Below are 25885 nucleotides of genomic sequence, written 5' to 3' on the forward strand. Positions count from 1 at the left end.
AAAGTAACTGGCTGGGAGAGAGAGGCTGACAGATTTAATACCCAACCGCTGTGGTCCTGCAGCCCACTCGCCTGGGCCAGTCAGACACACAACACTTGGTTATTGTCATTTAAGTGGGGGCTGGGGTTATTTATATTTTGTGTTGCATCGACCCCAACTGTCAAGCGGCCCACCGGGAAAACTCGCGGTGCTCCAGATGGCCAGTCCGCCATTGGTCCCTGGTAATGACACGTGTTGAACACTGGAACATGTAAAGCATGTATGCTCATTGGTTTAAAAAAAAAATCACTTTTTAGTCAATTAACTGAATCAAATAAATTTAAACAAGCTTCAACAACTTTAGCTTCAATCTCCTACTTGCTGGAGAGCTCTTATCAATCTAAACCTTCCTCATAAAAATGTGACTAAATCTAAATAGATAGTAAGGGTATCCAGCGTGACTGTTGCACAAACTACTTTTTATGATTTGATGAGCTCTCTCTCCTCAGTGACTTTTTCTATAAGACAATGAGGCATGAATTACCATGCCAACGAAGGAAAACTACCCCTAAGGATTATGGAGATTCTTTTCAATTATGAACTAAACCCAAATGGCTTTGCTGGTCTGAATACAAATGACCATATATGTCACTAATGGTCAAATTTAAGACCCCCCCCCCTTTTTTTTTGGATCATTATCGGAATTTCTTGGAATTAGCTCATTTAAATTGAGATCATCCTTTATGCTTTCCTCCATGCTGTCCATATTCAAATAGCATCTTTTTGAAAAAATTACATACTACAACAACAACAACAACATGTTTTCCCTGCCACCTTTAATAACTGGATGTGTGATATTTTAACTTTTGTTTTATTTTGATGGTTAGCAGGAAGTCAACATTTGTGACACTAGAATATTGTAGGTTTTGTTTCCAAGGAAGTGGATTCTTTGTGGTTCATATGTGTTAGCAAAGCAATTGGATTAAGGAAATGCAGATATAAAAGTTCAAAATTGCATTCCATACTCTGACAATGTTCATCTTCAAGTCCTTGTCAGCAATGGGCAACTGAGTTCTGCATCTTGACAACAACCCCAATTTCACTGTTTCTTGCTTTGGAAAAGACCAGTTTATTCTGAAATACTAAACTATAAAGTTACAGGAGCTGGGTAATATACTGCTCGTGAACACCATTGCAATGTTTAGGTTCAATACAAAATATAGCAGAAAGGGCACTGTGTAGGAGGTGGAGAGAATCAGGAGTGGCTCAAGTGGTCACCAAGGGACACCCGATACTGAATTAACCTCTTTGTATTTATTTTTGTTTCAGATGGGACAGGGAGTGAAATCTGTAGAGATACCAGCCATGGTCTTGCTTCCAAATCTTAGGCAAACTTAAAATGGAAAAAACTTTAGCTAATCTTAAATAAATAAGCAATCTTTATTTGCACAGGACAAAGCTAAACGATATCGAAAACTGTCAAGAAAGAAAAACAAGACTTGACAATTTTCTATGGATGAAACATTCGATTTCCATTGCTTTATTGGATAAACTTTGCCAATTTGTCATTTCTCTTCAGCGTGCCAAAAAAAGAAGAAAAAAAACAAGAGCATCTGTTATACTTAGAATTACTTTTTTATTCAAATTTGCATTGTAGGTTCAACTTTTTTATTCACAACTTCAGCATTTGCGGAAAACAGGATGACGGAAACACAATTGTACTCTGTGCCAAATTGTGGGCAAACTGAAAACACTGTCAGACTTTTGCCTACAATTCCTGACAGGGAGACTTCTTCACTTATTTATAGACTCTAGACTTTCCTTGGACAGTGAAGACAATTAGGAGTGCCAAGCTTGTAACTTTTTGATAAATTGCACATGGTGGCCAGAGGGCTTCTCTTGCCAGTGTCCTTCCCAAACTAGCCCATGGACAGGTTACACATAGTAAGAGGCTCCCTGATGAATTCTGCATCATGTGGAAACCCATTCCGCGAGAAATATATAGTGCCAGTGTGTAAAAAGAGTGTGTTTGTGAATGGTTTTGTGTGTGTGTGTGTGTGTGTGTGTGTGTGTGTGTGTGTGTGAGAGAGAGAGAGAGAGAGAGAGAGAGAGAGAGAGAGAGAGAGAGAGAGAGAGAGAGAGAGAGAGAGAGAGAGAGATCAAAATAACCTCAAATCATTACAACTGGACTCTTAGGTGACAAGTGACGAGGTGACATGAGTGACAAGAGTGCAATATAATTTTGATATCTCATTTACATTCTAAATGAATATACTCTAGCATTTTAATCACAGAATATTTATTTTGTTTTCCTTTCCGACACTATCCAGAGAGAAATCTGTGAATAAAAGTCAAAACAAAATCATCATTTTGGTTTCTGTTTAGACCAATAGATTATTTATTTATTTGTTTGTTTGTTTGTTTGTTTGTTTGTTTTGGTAGTTTCCTTGAATTTGGTCAAATGGGAAATAAATCATACTTGGTGTACAGATGCACCTTTGATTGCAGTCTCACAAACATCTCCAGTCAGGCTGAAAGCATTGACGCTGGGTGAAACACAATTAATTCAGCGTCGTAAAAGGGATAATCACCACTTTTTTGGGCAGCCTCCTAAATTTGTAGATGACTGCCTGAGCATATTTATGGGGAAAAACAGAATCAGAAGAGTGAGCAGGCATAGAAAAGGAGAACTGGAACAAAACAACTTGAATTAAAGATGGGAATTCAATAAAACAGAAAATTTTAATTGGAAGAAAGAACCAAAACAGTAGAATACAACTGAACTGGAAAAGAAGAAGAAATAAAGGCATATTGAGACTTAATTGAAACGGTACAGCAAAAATGGTAGCTTGCAACTGGAAGTCTATGATTGATGTCTCCTTCTTCCCACTGTTTCCACCCAAGTGGGTTTATAAAACCATACTCACCCACAGGATATTGTTGGAATCCTTGAAGTGGAGGAGGTGCAGAACTAATGAACAGCCATACAACTGTTTTTCAAGAGATTTATCGATCCCACTGCCTCCAGAGAAAGAACAAGCCGACTTAACAACATACACCAGCCTTCTCCGACTGGCCAAGGCCAGCTAGCCTGTTATCCACTCTCTTGTCATTACAAGATGAGATGCTAGGCTTTACCTTTTCTTGGAAGCCTGAATTGGTTTATTTGTAGTCCTTTCCCCCTTTCCCTCTGCCCTTTCAGTCCCAAATAATGTGTCCTGACTCTCTTTGAGAAGATGCGTTTAACTCAGCCAGTTAACCACATCAGGTAACTCTTGGCACTAAATCTCAACAACTCTTTCCAACATTTAAAGGAAAAATTGACATTATGACTTTTAATTTGCCTATTTTTCTTTCCCCTTGGTAAATATTTCCAGATTTGTCTTTTTACACACAGAAAAAAAAAGGTTTTACTAAGCCACTGGATGTTAAAATATTTCCTAACTTCTCACTCATCATGTTCCAATGACTTGTTTGCTTGTGTTTTATAATAAACAAGTGTGCAGACATCTGTTTTACTCAGCAGCTGTACAGAATTTTCAAAGGCTGTTTGGTCACAGTATGATTCACACAAAAGGCATTGCAGGGAATTGGATAAACACTAGAGACGAAAAGGGACTTGTTGGTCATGACACAAACTGGAGCCAAAGACTGAGGGATGAGATGACTCAGCTGGATAGCATTCTGCCGACAGATTAGTTCAAGTCAATTTGAAAGTCTAGGTTGTCTCAAGGTCTCTGAAATGTCTAGTGTGTCCATTGACAGAGCCTGTCCTAATGTTTTTAACAATTTGCAAAACCCCTGCCTCACTCATTTATGTGTTATACAATTAAGTAGTAATTTATAACAGAGTTGACAGTCTTACTGGCACCTGTGGATTTTTTTTAATGTTTTTGCTTGTATGAGATGATAGATAGGTGAGACTGACTGGAATTGCGGGTCAGATGGGGGTAGGAGAATGCATCAAAAGTCGGACTTGAAATGAGGATGTTGCGATTTCACCATAACCCCGCACAGGGTACCATGATTGATTTATGGATTGAGTTATAGATAAATTGATTGATGAGCTGATTATTGGATTGATTGGTTACTGATATTTATTTTTCATTCTTTTTCAGGTCTGATCGTGGGAGCCTTGGCGGTCTGCTGGCTGCCCTACCAGGTGCGTCGCCTGATGACAGCAGCTGTGCCCAAGTCCAAATGGGACCTGTCTTACTTTCGCAGCTTTGTCACCCTTCACCCTGTGTCCGACACCTTCTTCTATCTCAGCTCTGTCCTCAACCCTTTCCTTTACAACCTCTCCTCCCACCAGTTCCGGAAGGTCTTTGTCCAGGTACTGCGGTGCCACTTGACCATCGAGCATGCCAACAAGCGCACCCTTAAAAGCGCCCAGGTTGCATCTGCGCGCTCCCTTCAGCCCTTGCTTCTCAAATCACTGCGTCGTGGCAAGGGGAATCACTCTACCCAAGGAGAAGAGATCCCCCCTGCCACGGCTGTGCCTTTGGAGAGCATGACTGACTCTGGGGTGGCTTCAAACACTCAGGAGTTCCTGTTTCTGGCAGAGGAATCAGAGCCTGCCCACAGAAAAAAAAGCAATGTACCCTCAGAGACGGAAATATGAGGGTGCTGTACGGGGTTTATTGCAACACAGGAAATTAGGTCATAGAAAACATGACACAAGCTGCTTTATCCAAGGACGCCCGTGTCTCTAGGAACAAAGATAAACTCTTTACACACAGTGAACACAATACAAAAACTTCCATCAGTTTCAATCACAGACAACACTGACTTGACAATTTGGCACTATTTAAAAGCTTGTTAGGACTTGTCGATGGCATATTTACAGCTGAAAAACGTATTAAATCGTTGTTGTTTCAGAAAAGTCTCTAAGATGTTACAAAAGCTGAAATGTTTAAGGGTTAGGCATGAATTCCCCAGGTGTTTTGACTTGGACTTCCTGTTTGGGTTATCTTCAGGAGAGGAAAAGCTTTGCAATTGAAGCTACAATGTCTTTATTATAGTTGATCGTTCTAATGGTGATTGTCAGGTAGGACTCTCCAGGGAAGAATTATAATGTTTTACATGTCCACTGTTGAAGAATAATGCAGGAAGTGTGTCTAACAAGTAGATATGACAGAACAAGCTAGTAGAAGACTTTCACCAATTGGTTCAGATTTACAAAATCAATAGCTAGAAAAACCACCAATAGTTCAACCACTTTTGTTTTTTGTTTTTTTGTGTAAATGTTCTGATACAACAGCACTGGCAAATCTTTCATTTTAAATGCATCTCTGGGATTCAGCATGGTCAAATGCCAATACAATTATAAGTGTCACGCCGTTGGTCTCAGTAAGTAAAGCAAAAATGACAATCGCCAGGAGGGATGCGTTAAATTCCCAAATTAGGCAGTAACACTTATGATTTGAAGCTGAAAAGAGTTCACATTTTTGAACATGACCAGAGCACCTAAATACAACACAGCAATTTATATATAGTCTATGAAATGGAAGCCATCTTTCACTACAGCTGTAACAGTCACACTACAGTCCCTCATTCTAATGTATATATCTGTCCTACCACAACACTGCTGCTCGAATTCATAGAAGGATTATTTTCTAAAAAGTAAAATCTACTCTCCGTGTCAACCATCAGGTAATGCTAACATTGGTTTGGTAAAGAAAGATGACAAGTGTGTGTTGAAACATGCCTCTACAGCTCGCTCTACTACACTGGACCAATAAGATTGAGGAGATGTTTACCATACACTTTGGGAGTACTTAGAAGTGTCCAATGTGTTGGTAAATTTGAGACCCGTCCACACTTTTCTGCTTATTGCATACTTTCACACTTTTCTAAGTGCTGCATTGACTGCATGCTGTCCAAGAAACATTAAAAAAAAAGAAAAAAAAAGATCAAGTAACATGATGCAAGTTCTTTTTCTAGAACTAGCAGGATTTGTTGCTGCTGTCAGCAAACAGTATTAAGGAAAATTTGAAAATACAAGAAACTCCACCAACACAGCCATTTGTCTCGCCTGTCATAAACTACAGGCCACCTACATAGCATTAAACCCAACATTTCTTGGCTATGATTGGTTGATAGAAGCATTTTAGCCCACATCGCAGCAGCCTCAGTCAACTGTCTTGTGAAAAATTTACTTAGAGTTTGCAAAAAGCAAAACAGTGTGAACATGGCCTAGGTTGTGTCCTTTTCTGAGAATATCTTATGATCATGACTGACATATAAAGCATGTATCCACTATCATGTCCAGCATCATATAATACAACTGTATATCACATCTATTTTGGTCAAAAATATATAGCACACTTTTTGAATAATTCATTCACTGGTTTTCAAACAATTTCTTGAATAGGAATAGAATGGTAAATTTCTATGGCTTTGAGTATGAATACTGTTCCTCAGCTGTGTATTTTCAGCAGATGAAACCTTATGCAACCTCTGAAAGTATATTGGAAGTAAACAAAGACAGATAAACAACTTGTCCAATAAATTAGCAGGGAGCCACGCTGTTCAACGTCTGTTTCCTTCACTGGGTAACGTCCTCAACCTCACCTCATAGACATTTAACAGGCAGTGCTATGGTCTGTTTGGTAACACATTTGATGATATTGTTGCTTTTGGACCTTTTCGGGTGGACTGCATTGAAAAGCCTCACAATTGGCAGAGCCTTAGTTGCAAAAGCAGATATAATACATCTTTCCTAATCCTTTCATACCATTTACCTTTTTTACCTTCTTGTTTCTCCAGCAAATATATTTCCATTTCCGCCCTATCGGTTACATTTCTACATAAGTTTCATTTCTCTATGGTCGTTCCTCATAAACTTCCAATTCACGTCTTCCTCAGTGACTGCAGATTTGTCAGCCGAAGTTACGGTGAGTTAAAAAGAGGATGGAGAGAGGAAGGACCGAGAAGTGTTGCTTGTTTGGGACTGATGCAGCAGAGGGTGGAGGACGTTTCTTCTGGCGTGGCCCATTACACAGAGGCGTGTTACAGCAGCTGATGCATACTGAGTTGAGCTTGCCAGTGCAAAACTGCTGGTAACCAGATGAGGCGATGAGACAGGCTCCCGACGAGGCGCATGACTTGCGGTAGTGTATCCCTGCAACAAGGACAGCAATGGAGGCATCAGACTTTTATTAAAAAGGATTTTAATATTATATATTGAAGTGCATGTGGGTGTGTAGGTGTGGGTATGGGGTGGTTTTTTAATTATTATTTTTTATATTCTTTAATGATCCCCATAGGGAAATTACACTCTGCGTTTAACCAATCCTAGCTGTGTAGCTAGGAGCAGTGGGCAGCCGCTGTTTAGCACCCAGGGACCAACTCCAGTTTGTCTTGTCACGCCTCGGTCAAGGGCACAGAGAGGAGAATAAACCCTGCATGCATGTCTTTTTGATGGTGGGGGAAACCGGAGCACCTGGAGAAAACCCACCGCAGACACGGGGAGAACATGCAAACTCCACACAGGACGACCTGAGATGACCCCCAAGGTTGGACAACCCTGGGGTTCGAACCCAGGACCTTCTTGCTGAGAGGTGACAGCGCTAACCACAGGGTTACCGTGCTGCCCAAAAGGGTCTGTGAGAGAGATAGAGCAAGACTCAGGTAATGAAGGCTACATACCCAATTCCCAATATGTCATACTGTATATCATACACACATCAACATAAGGCACTATTAGTTTCTCAAATTTGAGCACAGTGTGTCCTGAGTCATAAGGATTATCCAGCTCGTACCAGGCTGGGAGGAATGTAATACATCTCACACCATGAGAGCCTAAATAAAATGCTTAAAAATGCCAGCTGTTTAGCAGGTACTATTTGATGCAGACATGCAGTCAAATAATTGGGGGAAAAAAAACGTTTCTATAGAGTAAAAATATATTGATGCTCATGGATCTGGACTAAAGGCCCTAGAGAGCATCAGGTTAGTTGATTGGTTCAAAATTATTCCTTGAAGCTGTACGTGTACGGCACAGGCTGGGATATGACAAACTAAAGAGCTTGATTCTAAAATAAGACATACAATCATTTGCAAAGAGATAAGCACTATTTCTACAACAAGATCAACAGCCCAAAGTCAGAATAAATGTGACGCTTTGTAAAGGATAATGGAAAGTGAGAAAGTTTTGAATCTTAAAAAAAACAAACAACTATATTGAAGATTGGGTCATCTTTACAAGAGATATATAAGAGATATATCCAGTGGGTAGGTTATACACCAATATAAATGACAGCACTATAGTTCAGACTGGACAATTCTAATTTTACCCATGTGTGTTTATGCAACATTAGTGTGGTAGTCACAGTTTGATGAAACATGAAACCTCAAGTGATACTTTCTGTTCTGGTCTCCAACCATGTGCCATGAAGGGCCAAAGACATTAAGATTTTCATTGCAACCGAACACTTCACCTGCTGATTTCCCAAATCATCTGAAGCTCTGCAGTGAAATTAGGTTGTTTAGTGTCAGTTGGAGTGGAAACTCAGCCCTCCATGGCAGCTGATTGCAGACCACCGGCCTCTGGCAAATCAGTTAACCAAGACTACAGTAAGGTCTTCTTCCAGTGACCCTGCCATCCTGCTCAATTTTACAGGCTTTTCTCCAGGGTTGTTTGCCAATTTTTTTGTGAGATGACCATAGGGAGGTTTTAACATTTGTCTGACATTTTTCTCTGAAGAAAATGAGGTATGAGGGTGTACACTTCTGAACCCCTTATAGTGTTTTACTGCTGCTCCCTCCCACTGAGCACCAATGTTCAAAGAGCCACACATTTATTTTTCTTTTTTGTGTGTGTGTGAATCCTCTGTCCCAATGCAGTAAAACCACAAAGGTCAATGGATTTCCCAAAAGGTGTAAGTTGATCCAATTATAACCAAATGTATGAAATGTGCAAATATCTGGAAGGATTTTTTTAAATTTCATTAATATAGCATGTTTTAAAATCAAATTGCAAAGTGCTTCACAATAAAAGAAAATCAGGAAACATTTAAATGCAATAAAACATAATAAAATAAACACACAACAAGATAAAACTGTAAACATGAAAATAATGAAGGCTGAAAATATCCTGGATAAAAGCCTCCTACAGAGCCTTGAGAGTAAATCCACGCTCACGCTAAAAAGCAATGGAGGAATTCAGGACCTCTCCGCTTTCTCCATCGACTTAAGAGTGGCTCTAAGGCTTAAACGTTTTTGAAAACTGTATTCAGTCCTGATGACTGGGGGAAAAAAAGAAGTCTGTAAATCTGTCATTAGAATCTTAAATTGATTCTTCCCATCACTTTGACAACCCCAAAATAAAACACAAAGCAACTAAAACAAATTTTGAGATCATTCAGATCTGGAGAAAAACGAGAGGTTGCTATGAGTGTAAATGAATACTTGAATCTCTTGGTCCTTATCTTGAGTGGCGTGTCCTACTGTATATGACTTGCTCGGTGAAATAAAAAAGGAAAGTGTTCACTTGCAAAGTGAAGGTATCCATGTAGACATCTTTTGCCCAAAACAGGACTGAAATTAATAAGTGCAGACCAGTCAATAATTTACATAGCTGTTTGGAAGCAGATAATATGGTTGGTTTGAAGGCTGCAACACAACTGCTGATTGAGAGTGATTTCATTTCTTTTAATCGGCAGACAAGCTATCAATCTTAGACCAGACGCATTGGCGAATTGGTAAATAAAATGACACAATTGGGTCTTTAAAAAAAAAGAAAAGGTAGTATTATCTGCTGTCATGATGTCTCCGAGTCTGTCATTTTACTGTCTCCAAGTTTGGTTTGGTCTCTCAGTTTAGTTCAGTCACTTATTTTCTGCAGTCATGGTCTTCCATAGTTCGAGTCAGTCAACCTATTATCTCTATCATTGTCTGTTGTCTTTCCTGTTTTATTTTGAAGTTCACCTGTCTTGTCAAGTCATGTCAATTCCTGCCCCTGGATTTGTCCTCAGTCGAGCCCTTGTTTCCCACACCTGGTTCCCCATTCCCTCATTCGCTCCCCAGCTCTTATACTCCCCTGGTTTCTCTGCCACATTGTCTTTTGTATAAAGCCAGTCTATCCAGAGGTCACTAGCCTATGTTCTACCTTTTAACCTGTTTGAAGTCTTTTGCCTGTTCCTAGACTTTATTTCTCTTGCCTGCCCCTCGTCGGATCTGATTGTCTGTGTGGACTACCTACCCCAGTAATTTTAACTTGCCTGTCTGCCTACCCTTGAATATTAAATGGATTTTCTGTAACCTCCCTGTCTGAGTCTTGCATTTCATCTGCCAGATTCCTTCGGAAACGTGACATTTGCCAGTTGGGAAAGTTTTAACTCCCTACCAAAATTCAAAATGCCTTCAAAATGTCTGTCATTTATAATATTGACTACAATTCGGTAACTAAATAAAAAGGAGAAATAGGGCGTCCCTTCTTGATCCCTCTATTAATTTTGACTATTTTAGAGGTATTAAAATTGATTATAGGGCGTCCGGGTAGCTGGATGGTATATTCTGTTGCCTACCAACATGGGGATTGCTGGTTCGAATCCTCCGGTTTGGTTGGGCATCCCTACAGACACAATTGGCCATGTCTGCAGGTGGAAAGCCGGATGTGGGTATGTGTCCTGGTCGCTGCACTAGCACCTCCTCTGGTCAGTTGGGGGTGCCTGTTCGGGGGGGGGGAATAGTGTGATCCTCCCACGTGCTATGTCCCCCTGGAGAAACTCCTCACTGTCAGGTGAAAAGAAGTGGCTGGCGACTCCACATGTATCGGAGGAGACATGTGGTAGTCTGCAGCCCTCCCCAGATTGCAGAGGGGGTGGAGCAGCAACCGGCACAGCTCAGAAGAGTAGGGTAATTAGGTGGATACAATTGGAAAAAGGGGGGGGGTCAAAAAAATTTTTGGGATTATAACCGAGCTATTATCTTTGTAAAACATACTGACAGTGTCAACAAAGCTGTTAACCAAAGCCAAATGCCTTGAGGGACTGCAAAAGAAATGTGTGCTCGGTTGTGTCAGAGGCCTTGTAAAAGTCCAAAAACATTAAGTGCCTTGGAGTTAATTGCATCTGCACAATCCAACAAATCTAAAACGAGTCTTATATAACAACTGTCGGTTTTTAATAAATCCTGATTGAGTTTAAACTATAATCGGATCTAGTCTTTCCTTAATTATTTTGCATATACTAAGGTCAAGATCTTATAATCTATTGTTAAGAGGGACAGACACCAATTAATAAAGGGTCTTTTTCGGGTTTGGGGATAAGAAATGCCTTGTTTCCTTGTAGTTGCCATCTCTTCTTGACTGATGCCTTCTTTGTACATACAGATTAATGGATTTTGAATAAGTTCCCAAAAGTGTATATGAAATTCAACAGATCTTCAAACCCTGGCGATTTGCCTTTCTTCTTTGAAAATAAGGCATTTTTAATTCCATTAGCCGACAAGTCAGTGTCGCACATATATTTAAATTCTTCAATTGAAGGGATTAGTATGCATTTTTTTCTTCCAGGAATCTTGCACAATCTTTTGCATTAAATTTGGATTCATATAATTTTCCATAAAATGCAGACTGAGCCTAGTCAATGTTAAGGGCAGTTAACGATTTCCTTTTAAAACGTCTTGTCTCAAGAACAAAAAAGTAATTTGTGTTCCTTTCCCCTTCCTCCAACCACTTGGCTCTAGACCTAATAAACGCTCCGTTTGCCATGTCTAAATAAATTTGATCCAGCTGTAGCTGGATGTCCTTCAATTCGACTTCTTCCAAAGTAATATTTTATTTTGTCAGTAGAAGGTCAAGTTTGTGCATCAAGTCAGCTTCTTGCATACTTATTTCTTTCTTTAGTTCCTTGCTTTTAATAGCAACATATCTAACCTTATATTTAAAGAATTCCCATATCATTGAGGATTTCTTCTGCTAGTTTTTTTAATAGTGTCATTTTGATAAGTCATCACTTAAAAGAGAACTGTTGAATTTCCAATACCCTTACATACCAGAGGTCTCCTGGGTAGCACCTAACCTCAAAATTATTTGCTTATGGTCCAACAATGGGGCATAACAATGATTGACTTCTTTAAAAAAAATGAAGGGTAGAGGAAGAAATTAAAAATAGATCAATTCTTGATTTGAAAGTTAGTCTACTACACCAGGTGAATTTGTTTGTACTAGAGTCAAAGAAACGGCATGCATCATTCAAAGAAAGGTTACATTTCACGTACTCCAAAATGGCTGAGAGGGTTATTGCATTGTGACATCATCCACAATAGCTCGCTGGAAAAAAGAAAAACGATGGAGGTGCATTCCCCGTGCCAATCCCGGACAATATGACCCCCTGTGGTCATATGTCCTCCCACCGACCCCGTATTCGCACGCCCACCGGAAGCGCTATTCCTCTTTCCATCTCCAACTAAATGAGATCGGTCGATGGCTGTTTCTCTCTCGCTGGGACTAAGAGTAAAACTGCAAATACGCAAGTAATCTAGTGATATACTGGTATATTAGATACTAATTTACAGTTAGCTTACCTTTTATCGCCAAGATGTTCGTTAATCCGGTCGATGTGGCCGGATTCTACGCTTGGTGCGGGTGTGTTAAACCGGCGATGCTCCAATGGGACCCCCATCCCGACTGTGTCTCCCATATCCCGCATGTTCACTACACGGGCTACTTGAGGGATGTAGACCGTAATGAGATCGACTGCAATTTCTGTAAAACCATCAGAGGATCGGGGCGCCAAAGGTGGGCTGCCCTGTACCGTCAAAGATGGGGACTTGCAGATCCCTTCGCACCTGCTAACGAGGCGGCTAGCATGGTGCTACCTAGCTATAGCCATGGGGCGGAGGCTAGCAACATCCCTCCGATGCTTCCTAGCTACAGTCACGGGACGGCGGCTAGCATCAGCATCCCTCCGGAGCCAGAGGCTATCCCACCATCCGGGATAGTTAGAGAGGACTGGATCAATGAGATCCTATCTCTCCCTGGTGAATCCGTGGCATGTTATTCGGCGGGTGCGGAACCCGAGGATTCACTGCCTGAGGAAGTAGACGATCAGGGCGTGGAAGACGACCAGCCAAGTTCGTCTCAACCAAACAAAGATGGCGACGCCATGCAACGTGGGTCCGAAACATTCCTCGCCAGTTTCCGCGATCTGTTCGCGCGAGCGGTCAAGTCTGCCGACATCGTTACCGAGCCGGGCAATCCTCAAGATCCGGTGGTAGCCGATTTTCCACGAATGGCAGAGAGGGTCAGGGACTCCACTCTACCACCTTATCCTCACATCGAACGAGCGTTTAAGCGGGCGGAGGCGGATCCGCTACTTAAATCGTCCTCAAAGTTCAGTCAGAAGGGGGTTGACGTCTTAGCAGTCGAGGTTAGGAACCTGAACTACAAAGACTGGAAAATTACGCAACCAGAGAGGGACGTTTTATCGTTCAACCCTAACACCAAGGTGGGGTCTCGCGATACTCCCAAACACCCTTCGCAGTGGGGCCAACAGGTGGATCGTTACGCGTGTGATGCATGGCACGCCAGTACACGCGCAGCTGGACTCGTCTCAACGGCTGGAATGATAACGGCGTACATGCGCAAGCTCTGCAGCCTATCAAACGTCGAGCAAAGCAAAGCCGCCATCGCTACAGCAGGTATCGACGGGGCCGAGTTCGGTGACGTAGTGGCCAGCGAAGCAGGTTGTGAGTACATCTTGGAAATGGAACGCATAGCTGACTCCCTGGGATCGCTGCTGTATTCCATCGCTCTAGAGTGCGGTTCTAGCGCAGCTGCCTCCACCCTTTCGCGCAGACGTCTCTGGCTAGAGACAGCCGGGGTAAAAGAGGAATTCTGCAAGGAGTGGATGGCCCACTCCTGCGCAGGGAACCAGGGCCTGTTTGGAACGACCCCGGACATTATCAGCAAATACAAGGCCGCCCAGGCCGAGCGCGAAACCTTGCACAAGGAGCTTCTCCCGATGATGAAGAACCCGCCTACCCCTAAGCCCGCGGTGGGCAAAGGGCAGGGGGACAAGCCTGCGCGCAAGCAGAAATGGAGAGAGACTTATCCAAAAATAGGTGGTAAAGCGGGGCGCGGGCGTGGACAGGGCTCACGTCCAAACTCCCAGTCTTCCACAGAACCAGCGGCCAAGGCGGCCAAGCCGGACAGCACAGACACTTCCAAGAAGGGAGCTGCCAAGTGACGTGTTTCGGCAGGATGTTACGACCCACACCAACAGACTGATTCCAGAGCCGTCTCCGGCGATATAGACGCTTGTTCAGGGGACACAGCGTGCGCAGGGCTAAACACTGCGCCTTTTATTTTGGTTTCTGATGCACATTCTACTTGTTCTATTCCAAAGGTTGTGAATGTGAATAAAAGTTTTTATGTTGGTGATGATGGTGATTGCGTATTAAAAGGTTTGAAATGCAAGTCTGATTGTCTGTCTGAATCTTTAGGTAAAGATGATGATAACAATGTAATAACATCCCTGCTGGAAATATTGGATAATAATGACATGAGCGCAAATGAGCCCCTGGGAGGGGACTATGATGCGACAATGTTTAGTCTCTCTGATGGGTCAAATGGTAATTTGGAAAGGTTCGAAACGCCAATTCCCCCATCTGGGTCTCCTTTACAAAGACGAAGCCCCCCCCCCCCCCATGGATGCAGGGCATGGCGGGCGGGGCTTCCCCAGACCCTTTACGCGCAACTTACGCGCGCTACCTGAACAGCAAGGTACAGGAGGCAACGAGACCTCTGTCACGCATGTTACACAGGTGGAAGGAATTGGTCCCGTCGGCTTCTGTTTTGGATCAGATAGCCCACGGACACCAAATCCTTTTCGAGAACGGTATTGTACCCCCGTACTTGGGAATAGTGCATACGGAACCGGGGTCGGTGGCCGAAGCACAAATCCTAGACAACGAACTCACACAGTTACTCTCGAAAGGGGCAATCACGGTGGTTCCTCCCCTAGAAAGAGAAGACGGGTTTTACAGCCGTTACTTTCTGGTCCCGAAGAAGGATGGGGGCATGCGCCCAATCCTAGATTTGAAACCCTTCAACAAGTATGTAGAGAAGGTCAGTTTCAAAATGCTACGCACACCAGTTCTGCTGTCAATGGTGACACAGTCCGATTGGCTAACTTCGGTCGACCTAAAAGATGCTTTCTATCATTGTCCGATTGCGGAAAGACACAGAAAGTATCTTCGGTTCTGTTACCGGGGTCAGTGTTACCAGTACACATGCCTCCTCACACTTCACTGATTTTAATTGATTATAATTACATGTTATCTTTAGGCATAGAGAGTTTGTCCAGTTGAATTTATTTGACATATGTGACAGGTAGACAGTGCAGTCAAAGCAGTTGAATTACTAATGTGGTTACATACTGGACAATACAATTTAAGAAAAAATAAGATTTCAAAGATGGAAAGAAATATGCAATATAGAAATATGCCATGGTAGAAGAGTGAGATAAAGGTAAAATAATGGTAAAATATATATAAAATATAACAGGGCAGCAAAATTTGCAATGTCTTCAACATACAAACCATAGCATATACATGTGTTTGCATGTACGTATATAAACTTTATAACAGGAATGCAATGGTGGTAGTGTAATAGGGCAGAGTGGTGGCAGAACAGTAGTTTAGTTTGCATATAACAGTGATATTGTTAGAATATCATATGGAAAAAAAATACTGTTGAATTGCTGGTAAGCACTGCAGTTGCTAGACAACACAGCTAATGGTATCAGTGGTGATAGTGGTCAGAGCATTAATATAAAAAATGCCATAAACATTTATGTGATCAAAGGTAAGCATTTATTCGATACTTTAAATTTGCATTGAATATGATTAAGACAGTCAGAACTGAGGACAGGAACTACGGCATCCATGTAATAATAAGTTAGTTTCAATTGCACAGTTCTTGGTATGTGCCATATGTATGTGCTTGTATCAAACTGTAACATGTTGACTGACCATTCCAGTCTCAAAAGCTCAGGAAGAAAAATAACAAAAATGGAATGATTTTCATAATTCTATTGAAATGCAAATACATTTTGGTGGCAAAAAATGCAGGACATTATATCTAAAAGAATGAACATTGCAAAGTTTTGTAGATACTACTTTAAAACAAACACAGAAAGCTGCTGGTCACTGTAACACTGCAGAACTGTAGCAACTACAGAGGTATAAAGTTGATCAGCCACATCATGAAGATATGGGAAAGAGTAATAGAAGCTAGGTTAAGAGGAGAGGTGATGATTAGCGAGCAGCAGTATGGTTTCATGCCACAAAAGAGCACCACAGATGTGATGTTTGCTTTGAGAATGTTGATGGAGAAGTACAGAAAAGGTCAGAAGGAGTTACATTGTGTCTTTGTAGATTTAGAGAAAGCATACGACAGGGTGCCGAGAGAGGAGGTGTGGTATTGTACTATAAGGAAGTCGGAAGTGACAGATACGTATGTAGGAGTGGTGCAGGATATGTATGAGGGAAAAATGACAGTGGTGAGGTGTGCGGTTGGAATGATGGGTTCAAGGTGGGTGTGGGATTGCATCAAGGATCCGCTCTGAGCCCTTTCCTGTTTGCAATGGCCATGGAAAGGTTGGTGGACAAGATCAAGCAGGTGTCTCCGTGGAAAATGATGTTCACGGATGACATTGGGATCTGTAGCAACAGTATAGAGCAGGTTGAGGGGAGCTTGGAGATGTGGAGGTATGCACTGGAGAGAAGAGGAATGAAAGTCAGTAGGTGTAAGATGGAATACATATGCATGAATGAGAGGGAGGACAGCAGAATGGTGAGGATGCAAGTAGAGGTGATGGAGGCATATGAGTTAAATACTTGAGGTCAACTGTTCAAAGCAACGAGGAGTGCAGAAGAGAGGTGAAGAAGAGAGAGCAAGCAGGGTGGAGTGGGTGGAGAAGAGTGTCAGGAGCGATTTGCGACAGAAGGGTACCAGCAAGAGTTAAAGAGAAGGTTTACAAGATGGTTGTGAGACCAGCTATGTTATATGGTTTGGAGACAGTGGCACTGATGAAAAGACAGGAGGAGGAGCTGGAGGTGGCAGAGTTGAAGATGCTAAGATTTTCACTGGGAGTGATGAAGGAGGACAGGATTAGAAACGAGTATATTAGAGGGACAGCTCAGGTTGGACGGTTTGGAGACAAAGCAAGAGAGGCAAGATTGAAATGGTTTGGACATGTGTGGAGGAGAGACGCTGGGTATATTGGGAGAAGGATGCTGAATATGGAGCTGTCAGGGAAGAGGAAAAGAGGAAGGCCAAAGAGGAGGTTTATGGATGTGGTGACAGAGGAAGCTGCAGACGACAGGAAGAGATGGAAACGGATGATCCGCTGTGGCGACCCCTAATGGGAGCAACCGAAAGTAGTAGTAGTAGTAGTAGTAGTAGTGGTAGTAGTAAGCTGCTGGTCAGCAGGCAAAGGTTGTTCATCACTAGATTTATCGGCATTGCAATGGGTTATGCTGACAGAATTTGGGCTATGAATATTATCAAATGCAAAAAAAAAATCTTCAATGCTATAAGTTAAATGTAGCTTGTGGTGACCCACATCTATATATCGAGAGACATTCACCTAAGAGGACGGTGTACCTTTAAGGGAAGAGGCGAGGGGTCAGATAATGCACTTCCGCTTCCGGTTCACAGTCAGTTCAGTGTCGTTGTCGAACGTATGACATGCAAAGTTGGAGCTAGTAAACTACCTCGACTACGTCTACTCTCACGTCTCCTGTCTCGTTGTTTTCTAACTCCACATTGGTGACCCCGACGTGATCTAACTACTAATACGAGTATGTCTGACAACGACGACGCCGGTGCTAACAACATGGCTATTGCTAACGCTAGCATTTACACCGCTACTGTGAAGCTACCCGACTTTTGGCAGCATAATCCACTGCCGTGGTTTCAACATGTGGAAGCCCAGTTCCAGCTGAGAGGGATAACGCAGGGTGCAACGCAGTACTTCCACGTAGTGGCGGCGTTAGACGCATCGACAACGGCGCGAGCAATGACACTGTTGGAAGCTCCGCCAGCTGCTGGCAAGTACGATGCTATAAAGACATTCCTCCTGAAACTATTTGAACTGTCGGAGCTGGAGAAGGCAGACCGTTTACTGTCCCCGAATGGCCTCGGCGACGGCAAACCGTCTGAGTTAATGGAAAAAATGCTGTCTGTGCTGGGATCGGCTGATCCGGCCTTTCTTTTCACACACATTTTTCTGAGGCAGCTCCCCGCACCTGTACGCACAGCACTGGCCAGTTCTCCTCTCGCCGCCTCCAAGGACTACCGTTCTCTGGCTGCTGAAGCAGACAGGGTTTTCCTGGCCAACCGGCAACAGTTTGTGCATGCCCTGCTACCCCACCAGACCGCCCCACCACCACCTGTGTACGACTATATGGACACCGCGGCTGCGGTGACAGCCCGCCGCCAACCTGACGACGGGCTCTGTTATTACCATGCCAGGTTTGGGGCAAAAGCAAAACGGTGTCGCAAACCCTGCAGTTACAGGGTTCAGGGAAACGCCAAGGCCGGCGCTCGTTAACGGCTATGGGCGCCGGCCGTGACTGCAAGCTGTTGTTCATCAGAGACTCCTTGTCGGGCCGACGGCTGCTGGTTGACTCTGGCGCTCAACGCAGCATACTACCAGCACAAGCTGTGGACACGATGACCGACAGTCACGGCCCCCAGATGGACGCCGCCAACGGCACGTCCATTCGGACGTACGGTATCAGACATGTGGACGTGTGTTTTGGCGGCCGACGTTTCGGCTGGGACTTTGTGATGGCTGCTGTATCCACCCCGCTCCTAGGTGCGGATTTCCTCTGTGCTTTCAACCTGCTGGTGGATGTTAAAAACTGTCGCGTGATTGATGCCGTCTCTTTTGCGTCATACCCCTGCACGCTCGGGGGCGCTGGAGCGCTGTGCCTCGCTAACACACTCTCCACCGGGGATCCATACCAACGCCTGCTCGCAAATTTCCCCGAGCTCACCACACCCACCTTCTCCTCGGCGGTGGCCAGGCACGGCGTGGAACATCATATCACCACAGTGGGCCCCCCAGTTTACGCCCGGGCCCGACGCCTCGACTCGGCCAAGCTCGCAATAGCCAGGGAGGAGTTTTCGACTATGGAGCGCCTCGGCATTGTCCGCTGTTCTGACAACCCGTGGGCTTCCCCTCTTCACATGGTTACTAAGGCCGACGGGGGTTGGCGCCCGTGCGGGGACTACCGTCGCCTAAACAATGCCACGACCCCCGACCGGTACCCCATACCGCACATACAAGATTTCTCTACCCACCTGGCGGGCGCTGCCATCTATTCCAAAATCGACTTAGTGAGAGGGTAGTGCCGGTCCACCCACTGGATGTCCCAAAAACGGCTGTCATCACACCCTTTGGGCTCTTTGAGTTTTTACGTATGCCTTTCGGCCTTAAAGGGGCGGCGCAGACGTTTCAGCGCCTTATGGATTCTGTGCTCCGCGACATGCCATTTTTGTTTGTGTACTTAGACAACATCCTCGTGGCCAGCGCGTCGGCGGAGGAACACATGACGCACCTCAGACAGCTGTTTGACAGGCTCAGCGAACACGGCCTCATCATCAACCCAGCTAAGTGTCAGTTCGGGGAGTCGTCCATCACCTTCCTCGGGCACCACATCACTCCACAGGGGGCCGTTCCCCTCCCTGCCAGGGTTGAGGCTGTCACCATGTTCCCCCGCCCCCGCACTGTACAGTCGCTGCAGGAATTCCTGGGCATGGTGAACTTTTATAACCGTTTCCTACCCCGTGCCGCCCACATCATGCGTCCCCTGTATGAGGCCCTGCGGGGTAAGAAGTCTAAGGACGAGCTGGACTGGTCTTCGGGGATGGACGAGGCTTTTGTGGCCGCCAAGACCGCGCTGGCCAACGCTGCGCTGCTAGCTCACCCGTCGCCTGCCGCCCCCATAGCCCTTACAACGGATGCCTCCGACTACACCGTGGGGGCCGTGTGTGAGCAGTGGGTGGAGGGGGGCTGGCAGCCGTTGGCGTTCTTCAGTAAACAACTCCGTGAGAGCGAGCGCAAATACAGCACCTTTGATAGGGAACTACTGGGTCTCTTCCTCGCAACCAGACACTTTAGGTTCCTATTGGAGGGCCGACAGTTCACCGCTTTCGTGGCCCACAAACCGCTGACGTTCTGTATGGCCAAAACCTCAGAACCGTGGTCTGGGCGTCAGCAGCGCCATCTCGCGGCGGTTTCCGAGTTTACCACGGACATACAACACGTGTCGGGCAAGGATAACTTCGTCGCCGACTGCCTTTCACGGGCAGTTGTTAACGCCGTTCACTTGGGACTCGACTACGCCGCTATGGCAGCGGACCAAGCCAAGGACGCGACCGTTCAAGACTACCAGTCGACCCCTACGGCGCTACGGCTGGAGGAAGTGACGTTCGACGCGGCCAACACCACCCTCCTCTGTGACATCTCCACCGGTCAACCGCGCCCCCTGGTGCCTACTTCCTGGCGGCGCCAAGTTTTCGACACCGTCCATGGCCTTTCCCACCCGGGAGTGAAGGCCTCGACCAAGCTGGTGAGCGTCAAGTTCGTTTGGCCCGGGCTCCGTAAGGATGTTAGAGCCTGGGCCGGCTCGTGTGTGGCGTGCCAACGCGCCAAGGTGCACCGCCATACCAAGGCCCCTTTGGCGCCGTTTGTGGTTCCAGAGAGGCGGTTTGACCACGTCAATGTTGACCTGGTGGGTCCCCTGCCCCCCTCCCGTGGTTATACGTTCCTCCTCACTATTGTGGACAGGGCCACCAGGTGGCCAGAGGCTATTCCCTTGTCCTCCACGACGGCAGCAGAGGTAGCGCGGGCGTTCATCGGCTGCTGGGTGGCCCGTTTCGGCACGCCTGGTGACATCACGAGCGACCGGGGCTCCCAGTTTACCTCGGAGCTCTGGACGGCGGTCGCTGAGCACTTGGGGATGAAGATCCACCGCACTACGGCGTACAACCCGCAGAGCAATGGACTTTGTGAGCGGTTCCATCGGGACATGAAAGCCGCTCTGCGGGCAAGCCTCACTGGCTGCGACTGGATGGACCGGCTCCCGTGGGTCATGCTCGGCCTGCGTTCGGCCCCGAAGGAAGACCTCCAGACCTCCTCCGCTGAGCTGGTGTATGGCCAGCCCCTGCGGGTTCCGGGGGAGTTTTTTCCGGATGCTACGACTCCCTGGTCGGCCGCCTCTCACCTCAGTGCGTCCCGGAGCGCTGCCGGTGCCTTCGCTCCCGTTCCGATGTCTCAACACTGCCTCCCCCGGTCCTACGTCCCCTAGGATCTGCCATCAGCGAGATATGTCTTCATTAGGCACGACAGCCATCGGTCCCCGCTGCAGCCCCCATACGACGGGCCCTTCCGCGTCCTGGAGGCGGGGGATAAGAACTTTGTGGTGGACATGGGGGGCAGGCCGGAGCGGGTCGCTATAGACCGTCTCAAGCCCGCTCACTTGGACATTGGGGAGCCAATGCAATTGGCCCTACCCCCGCGGCGGGGGCGCCCTCCTAGGTCGGCCCCGGCACCTGCCTCTGTTCCTGCTTCGGCCCCGCCTATGGCCCGGGTTTCGGCCCCATCTGTTTCCCCTCCTCTGAAGCGCAGCCGTTATGGCCGCAGGGTCCGCCCTCCGACTCGTCACCTGTTTTCCCCGTGACTTTGCACTATGTCATTGACTGTTCTGTTGTAGAGTCTATTTTTATGTTCATGACTTGCACTTTTGCTGTTTTGCATTGTTTTGTTTAGGTGAATTCTGGGGGGGCCTGTGTGGTGACCCACATCTATATATCGAGAGACATTCACCTAAGAGGACGGTGTACCTTTAAGGGAAGAGGCGAGGGGTCAGATAATGCACTTCCGCTTCCGGTTCACAGTCAGTTCAGTGTCGTTGTCGAACGTATGACATGCAAAGTTGGAGCTAGTAAACTACCTCGACTACGTCTACTCTCACGTCTCCTGTCTCGTTGTTTTCTAACTCCACAAGCTCATACTAAAGTGAGAAATCACTTTCACAACTCCACCAACTGACGAAAGCTGTCACAGCAAGCAAAAGTGAAAGGACTTTTTGTCTAGTCACATTGCTAAAGCTGTAAAAAGGAGCTCAAAGTGGTTTTCTATGTTAAATTCTTAAAATTCTTAAATTATAGAGTTAATTCTTAAATTGTGGTTTTGATTTTATAAAGGAACACCTTTCCCTGTACTGACATTACATGGGCACATTTATCAGTGCAAAAATAACATGCTGTGTGATGCATGATCATCGTATTCCATACCCACCAATTATGTGCCTTTGAGTTTGGAGAATGTATGCAGAGATAAGCAGGATTTGCCAGGCCAGTAACATCGCAATGAAAATGGCTGTGCAACAGGGGAAGACTCAATTCATATTTCATAAAGCATCATAAAGATTGCACATACAATTGCATTGGAGCCATTTCTCTTTTCCTCCGCTGAGAGGGATTTCATTTAATTTGTGGGTGGAAATCCAAACGTTCAGTCCTCACAATCTAAATTTTTCTGCTGATGCACTTCACAAAGAGAGCGAAGAATCCTAATCAGCCTGCCAGGGGTGTACAAAAACCATACACTTCAAAGTGCAATGAGAATCACCATGGTCAGATGCTCAACTCAAACATTTCATACAATCTCTGGAGAACCTGATGGGTTTTTCTTGCAAATGAGATCTCATCAAGCAAATCGATCAAAATGTGCATGACCACTTAAGGGCTGGCAGTACATAGTGATGTTAAAACTAGAAAGTGATGTTTTATAAGTCAGATGTCCTTCGGGACAACCACTCACTTTAGAATTGCTATGGTAGGCTATCCTCTAGCTTATGGCAACCTAATCAATACATGACAGAATGACCTCCCTTTTTCCAATGTCAAATCTCTGATGTCATTGAGATGCAAAATCTGATGTTCCATAGTCAAGGAATAGAGGATGATTTTGTCGAGTCACAGAAATGTTTGTTCAGCATTCACAGGGTAGATGCTTTTCACTCTGCAGCAGTGCTACTGCATAAGTACTGAATGAGTGTTCCATAAAGAACATCCCTAATCTTTCTTACTCATCGTTGACATCCTTTCAAGTTGTCTTTTGAGTTGTAAATTCTTACATTGACATTGATTGTATTTTTTTTGACAACAAGAATAAAATATAAATTCTTAAAATAGGTTTTAAAGTTAAGTAGTCCTCTCCTTTGAGAGACGGAGCCTCTTCAAGAGAGCCATGAGGTTTCCCGTGTAAATAGCTTAATTTCCTATAGTTACTACTTTAATAAATAACAATAATAATAAACTTGATATGTATTCATCTTCATAAACGTTTCTTGTGAATATAGATGTAAACATTTATATAGCATTAGTGTCCTGTAGAGGTTTATATATATAATTTATTTTTTATTTTTGTCTACATGGTGATGGTGGTCGCGTGGCTCGGGTCATGGGTTGTTCCGGTGGCATCTGGACAGTTTGGCATCCACCTCATTAATATTCTTCATATATTTTATTTCTATTGTCAGTTACCCTCTTTCAATGTTGTATTCTGTAAATTGTGTTAAGACAACATCCATTGCATGTTGTCTGTCTTGGGAGAGAGATCCCTCCTCTGTTGCTCTCCCCGAGGTTTCTTCCTATTTTTTTTCTCCCTGTTAATGTTTTTTTTTTTTGTTCCTTATGTTGTTCCCACACGGAAGATGGCAGTGGGACTTCACATTTGCAGCAGCCTCGCCCAGTACCGGTGTGGGAAGAAGGTGGCGTAAACTTATATTTGGGGTGGCCTCACTCAGTACTGTCCATGCAGTGTTTTTGTCCACATCTGCGTCTAAGTTTGTGTCTTCGTTTGATGGTTGGGAGAGCTGGCGCTGGATCGGCTGGGGGAGCCTGGTCTGTTGTGTTCTGTGGGCCCAGGGACCATGGCCCTTCCTGGAGCTGCACCCAAAGAGGAAACACCGAGAGCGGTCTGACAAGATGCAAAAGTGGGGCAGGCTAAACTAACTGTTAGCCCATGCAGACCAGCAGTTCCGATAACACCAAGGAGGCCTCGCCTAGTGTTGACTGAGTTTTTGGTGTTGTCGTGTAGAGTGCGAGGAGATGTGTCGAAGGTGTCTGGCTGGGACAGCTGGCGATGAATCGGCTGGGAGAGCTTGGTCTGCTGCATCCGGTGGGCCCAGGGACCATGGCCCTGCCTGGAGCTGCACCCAAGGAGGAAACAATGAGGGTAGTCTGACAGGATGCGGAAGCAGGGCAGGCTAAGCTAACTGCTAGCCCATGCAGACCGGCAGTTCTGACAGCCATCCTGGCGTTAGCTCTCTTGGACAGTGAATTTTTTTTTTTATATGTTGGATATACACTACTGTTCAAAAGTTTGGGATCACCCAAACAATTTTGTGTTTTCCATGAAAAGTCACACTTATTCACCACCATATGTTGTGAAATGAATAGAAAATAGAGTCAAGACATTGACAAGGTTAGAAATAATGATTTGTATTTGAAATAAGATTTTTTTTACATCAAACTTTGCTTTCGTCAAAGAATCCTCCATTTGCAGCAATTACAGCATTGCAGACCTTTGGCATTCTAGCTGTTAATTTGTTGAGGTAATCTGGAGAAATTGCACCCCACGCTCCCAGAAGCAGCTCCCACAAGTTGGATTGGTTGGATGGGCACTTCTTTGAGCAGATTGAGTTTCTGGAGCATCACATTTGTGGGGTCAATTAAACGCTCAAAATGGCCAGAAAAAGAGAACTTTCATCTGAAACTCGACAGTCTATTCTTGTTCTTAGAAATGAAGGCTATTCCATGCGAGAAATTGCTAAGAAATTGAAGATTTCCTACACCGGTGTGTACTACTCCCTTCAGAGGACAGCACAAACAGGCTCTAACCAGAGTAGAAAAAGAAGTGGGAGGCCGCGTTGCACAACTGAGCAAGAAGATAAGTACATTAGAGTCTCTAGTTTGAGAAACAGACGCCTCACAGGTCCCCAACTGGCATCTTCATTAAATAGTACCTGTTAGAGCCTGTTTGTGCTGTCCTCTGAAGGGAGTAGTACACACCGGTGTAGGAAATCTTCAATTTCTTAGCAATTTCTCGCATGGAATAGCCTTCATTTCTAAGAACAAGAATAGACTGTCGAGTTTCAGATGAAAGTTCTCTTTTTCTGGCCATTTTGAGCGTTTAATTGACCCCACAAATGTGATGCTCCAGAAACTCAATCTGCTCAAAGAAGTGCCCATCCAACCAATCCAACTTGTGGGAGCTGCTTCTGGAAGCGTGGGGTGCAATTTCTCCAGATTACCTCAACAAATTAACAGCTAGAATGCCAAAGGTCTGCAATGCTGTAATTGCTGCAAATGGAGGATTCTTTAACGAAAGCAAAGTTTGATGTAAAAAAAATCTTATTTCAAATAAAAATCATTATTTCTAACCTTGTCAATGTCTTGACTCTATTTTCTATTCATTTCACAACATATGGTGGTGAATAAGTGTGACTTTTCATGGAAAACACGAAATTGTTTGGGTGATCCCAAACTTTTGAACGGTAGTGTACATACAGTGCATCCGGAAAGCATCCATACCCCTTCACTTTCCCCACATTTTGTTATGTTACAGCCTTATTCCAAAATGGATTAAATTCCTTTTTTTTCTCATCAATCTACATACAACGCTCCATAATGACAAAGTGAAAAATGTTTTGTAGAAATTTTTGCAAATTTATTAAAAATAAAAAACTGAAATATTGCATGTACATACATATTCACACCCTTTACTCAGTACTTGGTTGAGGCACCCTTGGCAGCAATTACAGCCTCAAGTCTTCTTGGGTATGAAGCTACAAGCTTGGCACACCTATATTTGGG

General features: G+C 44.7%; 2 protein-coding genes across 2 annotated transcripts in view; one reads left to right on the plus strand and one right to left on the minus strand.

Moving 5' to 3' along the window:
• gpr39 (G protein-coupled receptor 39) overlaps positions 1–6501 on the plus strand; it is a 54758-nt gene extending 48257 nt beyond the window's left edge. The window contains exon 2 of the mRNA XM_056289697.1: positions 4098–6501. Coding sequence (XP_056145672.1) covers positions 4098–4600 — 503 coding nt within the window. The 3' untranslated portion in view covers positions 4601–6501. The remainder of the gene's footprint in view (positions 1–4097) is intronic.
• A 359-nt stretch (positions 6502–6860) lies between these two features.
• The window catches only part of LOC130120309 (ly6/PLAUR domain-containing protein 1-like), a 37934-nt gene continuing 18909 nt past the window's right edge, over positions 6861–25885 (minus strand). Inside the window, exon 3 of the mRNA XM_056288860.1 lies at positions 6861–7102. Coding sequence (XP_056144835.1) covers positions 6861–7102 — 242 coding nt within the window. The remainder of the gene's footprint in view (positions 7103–25885) is intronic.

This window comes from Lampris incognitus, chromosome 11 (genome assembly GCF_029633865.1).
Source record: "Lampris incognitus isolate fLamInc1 chromosome 11, fLamInc1.hap2, whole genome shotgun sequence".
NCBI lineage: Eukaryota > Metazoa > Chordata > Actinopteri > Lampriformes > Lampridae > Lampris > Lampris incognitus.